The sequence below is a fragment of the Anser brachyrhynchus genome, assembly GCF_964034855.1.
Source record: "Anser brachyrhynchus genome assembly, chromosome: 9".
Taxonomy (NCBI): domain Eukaryota; kingdom Metazoa; phylum Chordata; class Aves; order Anseriformes; family Anatidae; genus Anser; species Anser brachyrhynchus.
Genome location: NC_137703.1, coordinates 11,702,035 through 11,714,327, shown reverse-complemented (window position 1 = coordinate 11,714,327; position 12,293 = coordinate 11,702,035). Strand labels below are relative to the sequence as shown.

Below are 12,293 nucleotides of genomic sequence, written 5' to 3'. Positions count from 1 at the left end.
GATGACCGTGTTGAGCAGGACATCCTTCACAGGCTCCACTTGGACATTTGCCAAATTTTGCTTTGTCTGAATAAGTTTTGTCATAGGGGACTGCTAGCTTGAGTTTGCTTAGGAAACAGCATAGGAGGGCATGCAGGTCTTGAGAGGTTTACAAAATATAGCAGGAAGCTTATGATGGATCCCTACCCTGAAAACTTCATACGAGTTATCTCATTATCCAAAGACAGAATTCCAACAGGACCATGTGGAGGATGAAAGGGAGAGCACTAGCTTGGGATTCCTCTGCACCAAAACCATTGCTGTCACATAAGCAATGTAAAAGTTTCTGATCCAGCAACGGTTCAGAGCAGACAGCTATTGCAATCGTCAGCAAACATGTTTCAAGCCTATCTGGTTAATGGAAACTGAAATCTTATTTTACCTGATTCAGTTTGCTCATCTAGAGGCAAGGAGCCCATCAGCTGAAACAGCAAGTTCTGGCAGTCACTGTAGCAGCACTTCTCTGAGAGCAGCATATTAGATTTTAATAGCACATTCAAGCAATCCCTGCCTATCTGACTGGAACCAGGGGAATGATGCCTCCAGCTAGCGATATCCAGAGACAAGAGCTTCTCTAAGCCTTTGGCTAAAGGGAAAAGCAGCAGTGACCAGAACAAAAAAAAAATCAGGCAAGCATTCCCTGCCCTAATGGTTAATGTGAAAGTAACTCTCAAGAGAAGCGATGGCATTTTCCTCTTTTAAGATCTTTGTGATTTTTTTCCCTGATCTTTTGGTGCCTTCCTGCGCCCTTTCCCCCAACCATAACCTCAGAAAAGCTGTAGGAGGCAGACGTTGGTTTTATACAGAAACCACTGACAAAGCTGGGCCATTAATGTGATGGCCCATCAGACTGAAGCAGTACAGCCAGGAGGAACCAACATACAAAGACAAAGGCAAAAGCTAGAAGAGAAGATGCATGATGAGCAGGGTCTTTGATGTAAGCTAGGTATGGAGGACAAGCATCCCCAAACTCCAAGGGTGGTGGTAGATGTGGCTGTGCAAGGCTGTTTCACAAATGTGGAGGAGGGGAAAAGGGGTAGCATAGTACTGCCCCTGCTTGCCCAAAGCCCAAATTCTCCCCCACCCCAGGCACACACAGCATCCACACCATTGCACTGTTTGAGCAGGATTTTGAATATAAAGCACTTCCCCATACCCTGCTCAAAAACAGAATAAAGGATGAAAGGGCAAAAAAGGAACTATGCAAACAATCCACAAGCCAGAAGCCTTCACATTTCAGTGAAAGGCTTACAGGGGTCAACCCATGAGATGTGCCAGAAAGATGACAGATGTGGATGTGGTGACACCTCATAACACACCCAATCAACATGGATGATATGGAAATATGAAAGGTCTCCCTGTTGAATAGGAAAGGCTTTTTAATAAACAAAAAGCAGAAGCTGAAGCAAGAAATTCAGACAGTCTCAATTTTAATGGTGAACATGAAGCCAGGTCTCAAGGGAAGTACACAGAGAGGGGATTTTCCCTCTCCCCAGTCTTGGCAGAAAGACAGACACCTTTCTGGCAGACAGACCAAGAGTGCAACTTAATGGACCTAACGTGGGACTGCATGAAATTTAACAGCCACAGGATCAGCTGCAGGTCACAGCAGCCAAACCACCACCTCCTCGGCCCCTGCACTGGGTCAAGGTACAGCTGCAAAAGGAGTGACCAGTGAGCATCTAAGGGGATTAGACAAACACACATATGCAGAGGTGATGCTAGGCCCCGCTGCTCAGAGGAGTAAGCAGCAGCAAAGGCTCCTGCTCATTTCCAAGGCGGCGCACAGGCAAGAAAGGAAGATGTTCGGAAATTCAGCATCATTTTCAGTCCGGCTTTTATTTTCATTGACTTCAACAACAAGGTGTTCCAAAACACACACAAGTCCTGGTGCAGGCAACACTGTCATTGCTACAAGCATTGGTAGATCCCATGGGCTTTGATGTATCAAAACAAAACAACAACAACAAAAATAATCACAGCTCTACAGGGGAGGGTAAAAGCTACAGCTGTTCAAACTCACATGAAGATCCCAGTTACACATAAGTGCACTCCGTAGTGGTATACAGTGGAAAGGTTTTCACAGCATATATTTTAGTCACTAGTGATGTAGCAGAAAAGCTCCATCTTACTGCTGAGTTGAAAAGCAGATACTAATGTTCTTGTGCCCAGACTCTGGGCACAGCATTAACTGCATTAACCTTGGTAGTCAGAAGCTTCCTAGTTCCTAGAACGAAGGTAATGAAGGAAGGTAATGAAGGCATCAATATTTGTACAGTACTGAAGCAGCTCAGAAGGATTACACAATGGAGATGCAAAACCGTGGAGGTGAGAAGGGCATAACCCAGCTCACCCCCAGGACCTTGCAGAGTACCCGCACTAACACTTTCCCCACACTATCACTGCCCTGCTGAATGAATTCTTGCATTGAGTCAAGAGCAGGCTGACTCGCTTCTTTTGTAGCATACTAGAATAAAAAAAAAAGATAGAGTAAGTTTTCACACTGAGCATGTTAAATACTTTGAAATCTAGGACGCTGCTCTTTGAAGTGTTACAAAACAAAATGATAAAACAGGTTTTCGGTACCTGCCCCCTCCCCTCAACTGCAAAGTAACACAGGAATCTCAGTATGAAAAAATACAAATATATTTGTCCAGTGACGACGCCATTTGTTACACTGTATACTGTAAGCATTCTGCATAAAAATAATAATTAAAAAACAGAAAAACAAAAAACATTTTATTGTGGTTCTGTCAGACCCAGTAGCCCAAGAAGAAATAAAAATTGGCATGTTATGCTGTAGGAAACAAAAATTACACATACAAAAAATATATATACACACTTTACAAGGTAACCATCTTATATTACCGCTCAGAGCTATCCAAAATAGGCTTGCACAGTTACCAAAAGGCAGTCTTTGAATGCAACCTGGCACAATGGACAGATGGAGGAGGATGCTAACAATGTTAATTACGTGAAATAAGAGGCACACAGCAGGGCCCAGAAAACAGCCACTGCATTGAAACAAGATTATTTGGTTGTAGCAAGGTAGGATGACAAGTCCTTTAAAAGCTGCTTCTTTCATCTTTCTCCAGTAAAAAGCAAAGTCAGGCTTACTGTTAACAGCAAAAGCCAACCTGAAAGCAGCTGTCCTGAGCCGAGCCCCTTGCTTTAGTTTCTCCATACATCAGTCTCACTACCTTGGCCAATATAAACGTCAAAGTGTTCAGTTACTTGTCCAGAGTATCACTGGCAGTCAGAGGAAATGCCTCAGAGCACAGCTGCTGTTCAACCAATGAAGAAAAAAACAGAAAAATCATTTTTTTCATGTAAACAGGACTTCTGCAGTAGCAACACTCATACTACCATGGAACTGGTACTTGTTCCGAGGCTGCTGGAAAATACGTATCATATATAATTTTTACTCTGCACTTCTAGTTGCTCATTACTTAGTCTATAGTCCGCAGCAACAAAATAACAGATTCCAGGCTACTACAGGCATGTCTAAAGACAGCTCTAATTAACCAATCTAACAGTCTAAATAAAGAACTGCCTGGGTTCTGGGTAGCTGAAGCCCTACAAATCAGTGTGCAGCTCCCAGTAGGTCCTCTGGTCAGAGGACAGGCAGGCAAATCCTTGTGCTAAACTAACCAGGCAGCATATGTGGCAAAGCCTAATTCTCTAGCTTAAGTTTCAGTAGTAGTACAGAGTGGCTAATGTTGGGTGGGGGACAAAAGTCAGAATTACTGACAGCTGTATCTGTATTTATATCCTGACCGAAGCAAACCAGGATATACAAGTAGAGCATACATTCAAAATGAGAAGAGATACCAGGTTTGTTTTTCCCCTATAGAATGCAAAGGAAAAGGAAAAGGAGGGTTGCAGGTGGCCATAAGCTCTGGCCTGTCCAGCAAAGTGCATGTGCTGTCTCCGCTGGAGAATAGTATACATGAACAGAGTGCTCAGCTCTGGGGGAAGAGGCTGTTTAAGTGCAACATTCAGCAGACCAATTCCCATTTGTTTTTCAGATGAACTGCCGGTTTGGGATTTAGTGGCTTTGGGTGTTGATTTTTACTTTTTTGTTTTTAGCTTTTTTTAAAAAAAAGTTTTAACCTTCCTGCTTTTCAAAGTGGGATTGCTGGATGACAGAGAGAGTTTGCAGGTCAGGACACCCGCAAGGCGTGAGAGGATTCAAAAAGTCAAGAAAAGAAGCCCTCTCCCCAAAGGAAAACACGAAACAAGGACAACGCCTTCTCGAGAAGGCCAACAGCTTTCAAGGAAACGCCACCCGCCTTCCCCCTTCGCTCAGCTCCTCCTCTTGCAAGAGCTGGGGTGGAGGTTGCGGTCCAGGAGCATGGCCTAGACAGCATCAAGGGCATAACTAGCGTGAGTGAGCAAGGAGGCTCCCTCCGCCCTTCGTCCGGGGGTGCAGTACCAAGCAGAAGGGAAGACAAATGAAGGGCTGAGCAGTTTGTGGCTGAGGCGGGGCGGGGTCTGCGGAGCTCACTCCCCTTCCTCCTTGATGCGTTGCTGTTTGTTGCGCCGGGCATCCATGTCGAAGTTGAAGTCGTTCCACTCGTCGCGGGGTGGGAAGGAAATGGTCTGCCGGAGCGTGAAGCGGACCGCGTCGATGACCCGCTCCCCCCGGGTTTCACTGGAGCCCACGCTGACAGTGGAGGCGCCGCTGGGGGTACGCAGGAGGTGGGGAGGGGAGGAGAAGTCATGGAGCTGCCGGTGGTCCAGGATGCCCTTCCAGATGGCGTGGCGGAACTGCTCTGGGATCTTGAGGCTCACCAGATCCTGCAAGGCAAGGAGCAGGGCTTAACAGGGCAATCCCTGGGCAATCCAGGGGGTCTGGGCTCCAGAAAAAGCAGCCTCTGGGCCACCCTGCAAGTGCTTAATTATTAACACACGGTGGCTGCGATGCGCTACAGAAGACAAGCCACTGATCCTGAAGGTGGTGGTTCACTGGCTCACCACTCCTGAACAAGTATGCGTAGCTGAGAGGCAGCAAGGACTGATGACACAAGGTCCCTTTTGAAGTGACACAGTCATGCATAAGATATGATGACCTAAAGCTAGAAGTTTAACTGGACTGCAAGGCCTCCAAAACTCCTGTGGAGAGTTCTGCTGGTTGTCTGTGGTGGGGGATGCTGGACTGCAGAAGTTCAACAGCTTTGAAAAGTTCACTGTTCATTTCAAAGCCTGCAAAAGGATTTTAGAATTAAAGTTTGGGCTCCAGTATTCAAAGCTCTGTGTCTGACTCTGTAGAAACTGCCTAAATGACTTGAACAAAGCTTAAGGCAGAAACCTAAGCTTAAAACATTTGGACTTCGAGGCCCCATCGCCTCTGCAGGTACTGTACTTGAGGGCAGCCTTACCTAACTCTGGGAAATGTGACATTGGCTTTTGAAAACAAGTTAGCAACCAGCTTTGGTTAATTTGGGTCAGCTTTTCTAATTAGAGCATCAGCAGAAGGAAGGCAGCCCAGCCTAGGAAGCATCACAGCCTTGCAAAGTCTTGGGGCAGAAAAGGGAGGGCCATCTCTCTGGAGAGCAGCGGCATAGGATAGGAGGAAGCAACCCTGCAGCAAGAGCCATGCAAGAGAAGGCAGCTGGGCCGAGATGTCAGTGGCAAGGGAAGATTGTTAAGGTAAGGCCAGAAAACAGAAGCAGGGAGGGGAAAAATGCAGACCACTTCGAGATAGCCTACTTGTCTGCAGGCAAGTGAGGTGTTTCAGAGGAGTGTAAACTGAAACCAAGCCTTGCAGATTTAACAGGCGTGTGGGCTGGGGCCACTTTGGGGACTAAAAAGGACAGCAGTGGGGAGGGGGAGAGGCACTTTCTCTGTGCCAGGCAAGGTAGTTACAACCACCAACTGGCACTGAGTCCAGCCTCTATACCTCCCAGTAAGTTTTCTGTGGTGTGCAACAGCCTTAAATCAAACTAATCACATAAAAAAATACTGAGTCTGGATTTGACCTGTTTCTACAGCAGGGCCAAGACTGCAAACAAAGGAAATGGTGAGGAGTTACTTACATCCATGGAGTAATGCTCAATCTGATAGATGGTGGTCAGCCCCTGGGTCGTGAAATAATCCACACAGGATGAGCAGCCCAACCTCGCTAAGAAGCTGCAGAGGAGGAAGGAAGGAAGGAGAGAGAAAAAAGGATCACCCTGGCTGCAACAGCCCAAACCACAGAAAAACCAAACACTAAGCCAACCTGCAGCAACAGGAAATGAAGCTTTTACCCTTGGCTTGACCTTCTCCAAGACATCCCAGGCCAGCAAGCCACATCGCTGCCACACCAAACAAATGAGGGAGTCCTTCAATCTTGGCTCCTAGTAGACAACCCTCATGGCAGCACCATGCCTTAGCCGAAAGCTGGTGTTGCATTCCAGACGTCAGGGCAGGAAGGCTCCCAAGGACCTTCCTCTGCCAGGCCACTTCACCTGGAATGCAGCTGAGCCCATGGCAGCACGCCACATAGATAGAGGGCTTCACCAAGGCGGTTGGTCTGGGGCTCAGACACATCATGCACCCACAGTACTTGAAATCATCACGTTCCTCTCTAAGCATAAAGGGTCATGGGGAGCATTTTTCAACCTGTTTGACTTCATGGAGGGCAGACGAGCTGCATCTCTAGGGAGGCTGGTTGTACTTCTGACCCCAGCCACAGCTTGCTGCATGGCCACAGAAGAAAAAAAATACGTGTCAATAAAAAACTCTGCAAGACTCCCTGGCTTACTTCAGGGTGCCCTCTGCTCCACCAGTCCAGCAGATGCTGCATCCCTTGGCTTTCTTGCAGTCCTACTGTCCCTGTTTCTTTCAGCTGCTCAGAGGTGGGGGTTTGAGGCTCAGGGCCCTGAGGGTGGCCCAGCCTCAGGCCTGCCAAAGCCCACTGGATCCAGAACTCCAGGAAAACAGGGTGAGGGACCTGGCAGGGGCCACTCAGGCTCCTGGCACGAGGCCTCTGCTCCCTGTGGGTAGGAAATGTGCTGGGCAGCCTGCTCCTGCTCACCTGACAATGCTGCAGTCTGTGGGGTATGGAGGAGGGGGAGTGCAGTGGGACGTTGAAGGCATGGAGAGGGGAGGAGGCAGCGCCTGCGTGGGGCTGAGGCCATTCATGTCGCCGGTCATGGCCATGTGGGTGCCCATCATGGGAACTGGAGGAGAGAAGGAGGAACACATTGTTACCGAGGCATCCCTGCACCTCATCTCACCCCCAGCACAGAGCAGCCCGCAACCCAAGCAGCCTTAAACTCACACAGAAGCAGCTCACGAGGAATTTAAGGCAGGGCCCCCATGACTGCACAAGGACCAGATGACAGACAGTCCTGCAGGAGCTCTCCCCTTGCCGAAGCCGCTGCTGGCAGCCCTGCCTCTGCATCACCTTCCCTTACAAACAGGCTGCGTAGAAACCTAAGCAAGCTGTGGGCATCTCATCTTTCCCTGCTGCAGGAAAGGAGCGGGACTGAGCCAGCAGAGTAACCCAATACAGAAGCCAAACAGCTTTGTTTTCAGAGACACTGAGCACCCAAAGGGGATCAGCAACAGGTGTGGGCGAGAGCCCAGTGCTTTTGAAATTAAAAAAAAAGCAGCGCTTCTTAGCCCCCAGAACCATGTCTGTCATCCTGGATTTACAGGGCTGCTGGGCACTCTTCAGCAGCCAGGAGGAAACAGGTTACAGAGCTGGGAGCTGCAGACATTTCCTTTGAAACTAAGGAGCGTCTTAATTGAAATGAAAGAAAGTTTGCCAATGTTTCTATCTCCTCTGCTGGGAAGGTCTTTAAAGACAGACAACTGTGCAGCCAGCCAGATTTGCAGCACGAAGGAGCTCTGTTCACCCCTGTGAGGCTCACAGAAGGATGCTGAAGCCCGGAGAAGGCAGGTGACTTGCCCTGTGGCACAACAGCACCTCAGAAATGTCCAGTCTCCTTCCCCAGACCAGCAAGGAGCGCACACGGAACAAGAGAAGGAGCAAGGGTTTCTTACTGTTGGTTCCCATGCCGTCAGGGATGGTGGTTGGGGTCAGGGCATTGCGCTGCTGGGGGTTAATTAGCTGGCTGACCGAGGGCAGCTTGTTCATGCTGTTCATTTTGCTGAGCGGCGGCGAGTTGGAGCCATAGGACGACTGTGACTGCATGGAGGTCCTGCAAAGCAAGGAGATGTTACAACAGGAATCACAGCATTTGATTAAGAGTGCACATCCAAGGGGATACATATTTTGTTTGTAGCATGGTGAGGTCCCGCTACTAAAGTCACTGACACTGTGGGAGTGCTGCAGCTAAAGATAATCGGAGGGAGTCAACATGAACTAAGCATTTTCTCCACATATTCTAGGGATTTAAAGAAAAAAATACGAAAGAAAAAGGGCAGCTTTGCTTTTGGCTCAGATTTTTTATTTAAAGAAAAGTTTCTACATTACTTTTTCAGTTGAAGAGAACATACCCAAAGCCACCACACAGCTGCCAGAACTTGGAAAAATATTTTTCAAGTAAGCTCTCTTTGTGGTCAAATGCTTTTTCCCTAAGAACAAGAACTGAGAGAGCCATCTCAAATCATCTTAACTACCCCTAAATCTGATGGCAGCAGTAGTTTTCAGATCAGGACACACTGATCACCTTGGTTTCTCCAAAATTCATAGTTATTCATATAAGCAGGCTATTACCATGTCTGTATGAAACCAGAGGGTCTTTGCATAAGACAGGCTCCACACACCTTAGGGAATAGACACCTAGATGCAACTTTTGTTGGCATTACAAAACCTTGTATCCAGACCCCACAGGCTGCTTGCAAAGAGTATCAGATTCCTGTAACCGTCCAACAGCACTGACCTCCCTCAAGTCCAGACAGCCCCCAGCTCCATCCCGCATATCTCCAAACTGGGCCAGAGGCTTGCTGGCAAGCTCGTCCCTCCCCAGCCCCGATGGTCCCAGCTGGGATCCCACCTCGTAAGCGATCTGGAGCATGAAAACTGTGCTGCTTCTGAACAGCAGCCCAGCTCCGAGCTCAAGTTACAGCTGCGGCATCCCATTTGGAGTGGGGTCTTAGTTGGAATATGCAGAACACGACCATTAGAGCAGGCCCAACAGCACGCTTGGCAGGGTGCTGCTGGGCCACAGGAGAGCAGGTTCTCTCTTTGCACACCAAGGGAGCTCACAAGACCGGGCAAAGACACTCAGGAAGCGGGCACGCTTCCCAAACACGACATACCCTCACACAAGCCTACTTGCTGGGCTTGCAAGGAGCCCAGCGCCCATCTGGCCATACCAGAGTGACCCCATGGCGAGTGAGAAAGGGCACATTCCCATCTGATTCCCCATTGAGAAACTCGTTCGTCTGGGTCTAACTGGCTGCGTCAATTCCTGGGAACTGGCTCTCCTTCTATGCAAAGGGAATAGTTATTAAAATAAGCAAAGTGTAAAGGAAAGAAAAGGCTTATTCTTGGGTAATTTATTAAAACCTTCAGCACTCAAGGTCAAGTTCCATACAATTACATCGTCTCCAGCTTCCTGCACTTTTTAAAACTTGCAACGGTGGGTGGAGAAATATCTATGCTAACAGGCTTGAATATCTAAGGCCCTGAAGAAATGTTACTTAATTACACAATTACAGGAGGTGCAGAAGGGTGTGAACTGTCCTTTGGCAGTGAAGATGCAGGACAAGATCCAGCAAACTTCTTAGACTCAAGGAAGTGGAAAGCAGAAGCAGCTTCGCAAATTAATATTAATGATGGCAGCAACTCCCAGGGGGAAGTGAAACCAAGCCACGAAGTTCAGGCCCAGCTTTTCAGAGCGAAGGGAATTATTCAGATCGGAGGTTTCACTTCAGCAATTATAAAAGTTGAGGCCAGCCGTAAGATTCGAGTCAGACGGACACTACCCTTAACTTAAGAGACCTCTAGATTTCGGACTAGAATTAATATTTCTGCTTTGCAAGTTCAGGAACCTGGACTAACTGAGCTTCAGCTGAAATTTATACACACCTGAGGAGTCCCTTAGGGCAAAATCTGAATGCCATGCAAGCGAGGAGGTCACCGTGTACAAAAGCCTCCACAGTGAAATTCCAAATGAAACCAACAGAGACTCCCCAAAAGAGATTTATTTTCAATATTTAAGCTCAGGGAAGGTTTTATTTTATAGAGCTCATGGCTCTGAACACTTTTTTTGGATACCTGTTGGTACAAAACAAGGTTCTGCAAGGAGGTCAGTAGGGGGCCTAACTTTGCTCTCAATGCCACCAAGAGTGACCTCAACAAAACTAGTTATGCTCGTGCAGAACACTGTGGAAAAAAAGTGAACAAAAGCCAAAAGCACCCTATGATAGACAAAAAAGAATACATACTTTCACTTACAGCTTAAGGACTCCATTCTCATCTCTTTCATACTCATAAGAATCAAGATTAGCTCTATTAAGACAATTAAACTCAAGTCAATGAAACAGGAAAGAAACGAGCATTTTTCTTTATACCCATAATCTTTTATACTGAACTATTCAGTCACATAAGCAGACATGAAAGGTCTAGAGAAGGCCATTTAGCCAAAGAAAAGTCCCAAGATAAACCAAGATGCAAAATTTTATTCAAAATTAATGTCACACATCAATATAGCAACAGCCTCAGAAACACAAGAAAATGTTTTTGGTATTAAACACACAGACTACATGGTGTTTTGAGGATTCATTTAAAATATATTGCTTTTTTCTCATTTTTTTTTAAACAGGTATTATAAGAATGTCATGCACAGTGATTTTCATTAAAATTATACTTACTATATCTCAAGAAAGATTAGAAGTAGGAGCATTAACATTTCTTTGATATCAATGCCAGCGAAACACATTTTAATATCAAGGTATAAGGACTTCAATTAAGAGACTATTATGCTTCTTGGAACAGTCTGATACAAAAGGCACTGAGTCACATTCTGCAACTGATTTTTCTCTCTTCAAGAGGCTATGTAATTATTTAGCCAATAACATTTGTAGTTATGCAAGCTCATATGAGGGCAATCAACTCTCATGCTTCAAGGCATATACTGATCATCTCAAGAGGTCAGGAAGAAACTTACTCTCTCCCACATACGAAGCACAGTTCAGTTCACGGGTTACCTTATATAAATCTGTGCTTTCCCAGCTCACTGGATACCAGCCCTGCACCAGAGGTAGAAAACTGCTTGGATAGACCAATTACCTGATTCAGTAGAAAAGTCCTTGGGTCCTCATTCACATTAGATGAGCACACCATCATGTAAGCAGTCTTAATGCAAATGACGAAGGTTCAGTAAGTGCAGGAGTAGAGCAGCTCAGGGTTGGAGAGTTCGAGATCTCACCCAAGCCCCTGTGCTTATGGCTCGCTATCCCTGAAAACTTAAGAGCTAGTTGCAATGCAAAGACCCAGGAAGAATTGAAGCCGCTCAGTTCTGGGCCTGCTTTTCCTTACAGTGGCCAGAGCAAGTGCATCAAGGATTACATGACAAGTTCATACATGGTCTATATGCCCAGTGGCAACCCTTTTTCAAGTAAGGTTGCCTACTGCATTGCATAACCCTGGGATGTCACTGATGTACTCTAGTAATGGCACACAAGGGACACAGACGATGCTCAGCTGCACTCATCACTTAGAGCTCATGAAACAGGACACTAAAAAGCAGAGAGATGCCCTTGCTCTCCACATCTCAAAAAGCTGCAGTTACATAGCTACCAACAGTGCATCTTCTCAATCACACAAGCGATCTGCGTGCTTGGTAGCCAGCTGGGAGCATGGAAAGGAGGAGCTCTGACAGTCACTAGGCAGGCAGCAGCTACAACACAGGGACATGGGTAGAAACAATTCCCTTTACATTTCAGGTATGGGAATTTCCCAAGGCAAACAGTGATTCAAGCTTACCCTTCAGGGAATGAAGCTATAGTATAGGGAACAGACATACATCAACTAGTTGATAAAGACTGATATAGCCTGGGTGACTGCTAAGGACCACTTAACCCACTTGGTTATTCCTCAAAAGAAAAAAGCTTACTTTTCTGAAGCACCAGAGATGAAGAATCAAAAGACAGTTGAGGGTTGGTGGCGTTTTTTTCCCCCCCAGCTGCAGAGGACAGACTAAAACACAACTCTAACTCTTTCAGCTCCAGGTTATTTGATGGAAAAAGTTACCCTTTCAGATAATCACCTAGTAGCTGGAGAGGAAACCGAGTCACCATTAAGACCATTTTCATAAACACTTAAAAGTAAAGAATACAAGTAGGAAAGACAT

The 12,293-nt window shown here is 46.6% G+C and overlaps 1 protein-coding gene across 9 annotated transcripts in view; it reads right to left on the bottom strand.

Annotated features, from left to right (window-relative positions):
- Positions 1-1,859: 1,859 nt before the first annotated feature.
- TP63 (tumor protein p63) overlaps positions 1,860-12,293 on the bottom strand; it is a 154,308-nt gene continuing 143,874 nt past the window's right edge. For all 9 annotated transcript variants that reach the window (XM_080603951.1, XM_080603949.1, XM_080603950.1 and 6 more), the window contains 4 exons: positions 8,035-8,192; positions 7,061-7,205; positions 6,078-6,171; positions 1,860-4,839 (listed from right to left, as the gene is read on the bottom strand). In XM_080603951.1, coding sequence (XP_080460077.1) covers positions 4,543-4,839; positions 6,078-6,171; positions 7,061-7,205; positions 8,035-8,192 — 694 coding nt within the window. In that variant the 3' untranslated portion in view covers positions 1,860-4,542. The remainder of the gene's footprint in view (positions 4,840-6,077; positions 6,172-7,060; positions 7,206-8,034; positions 8,193-12,293) is intronic.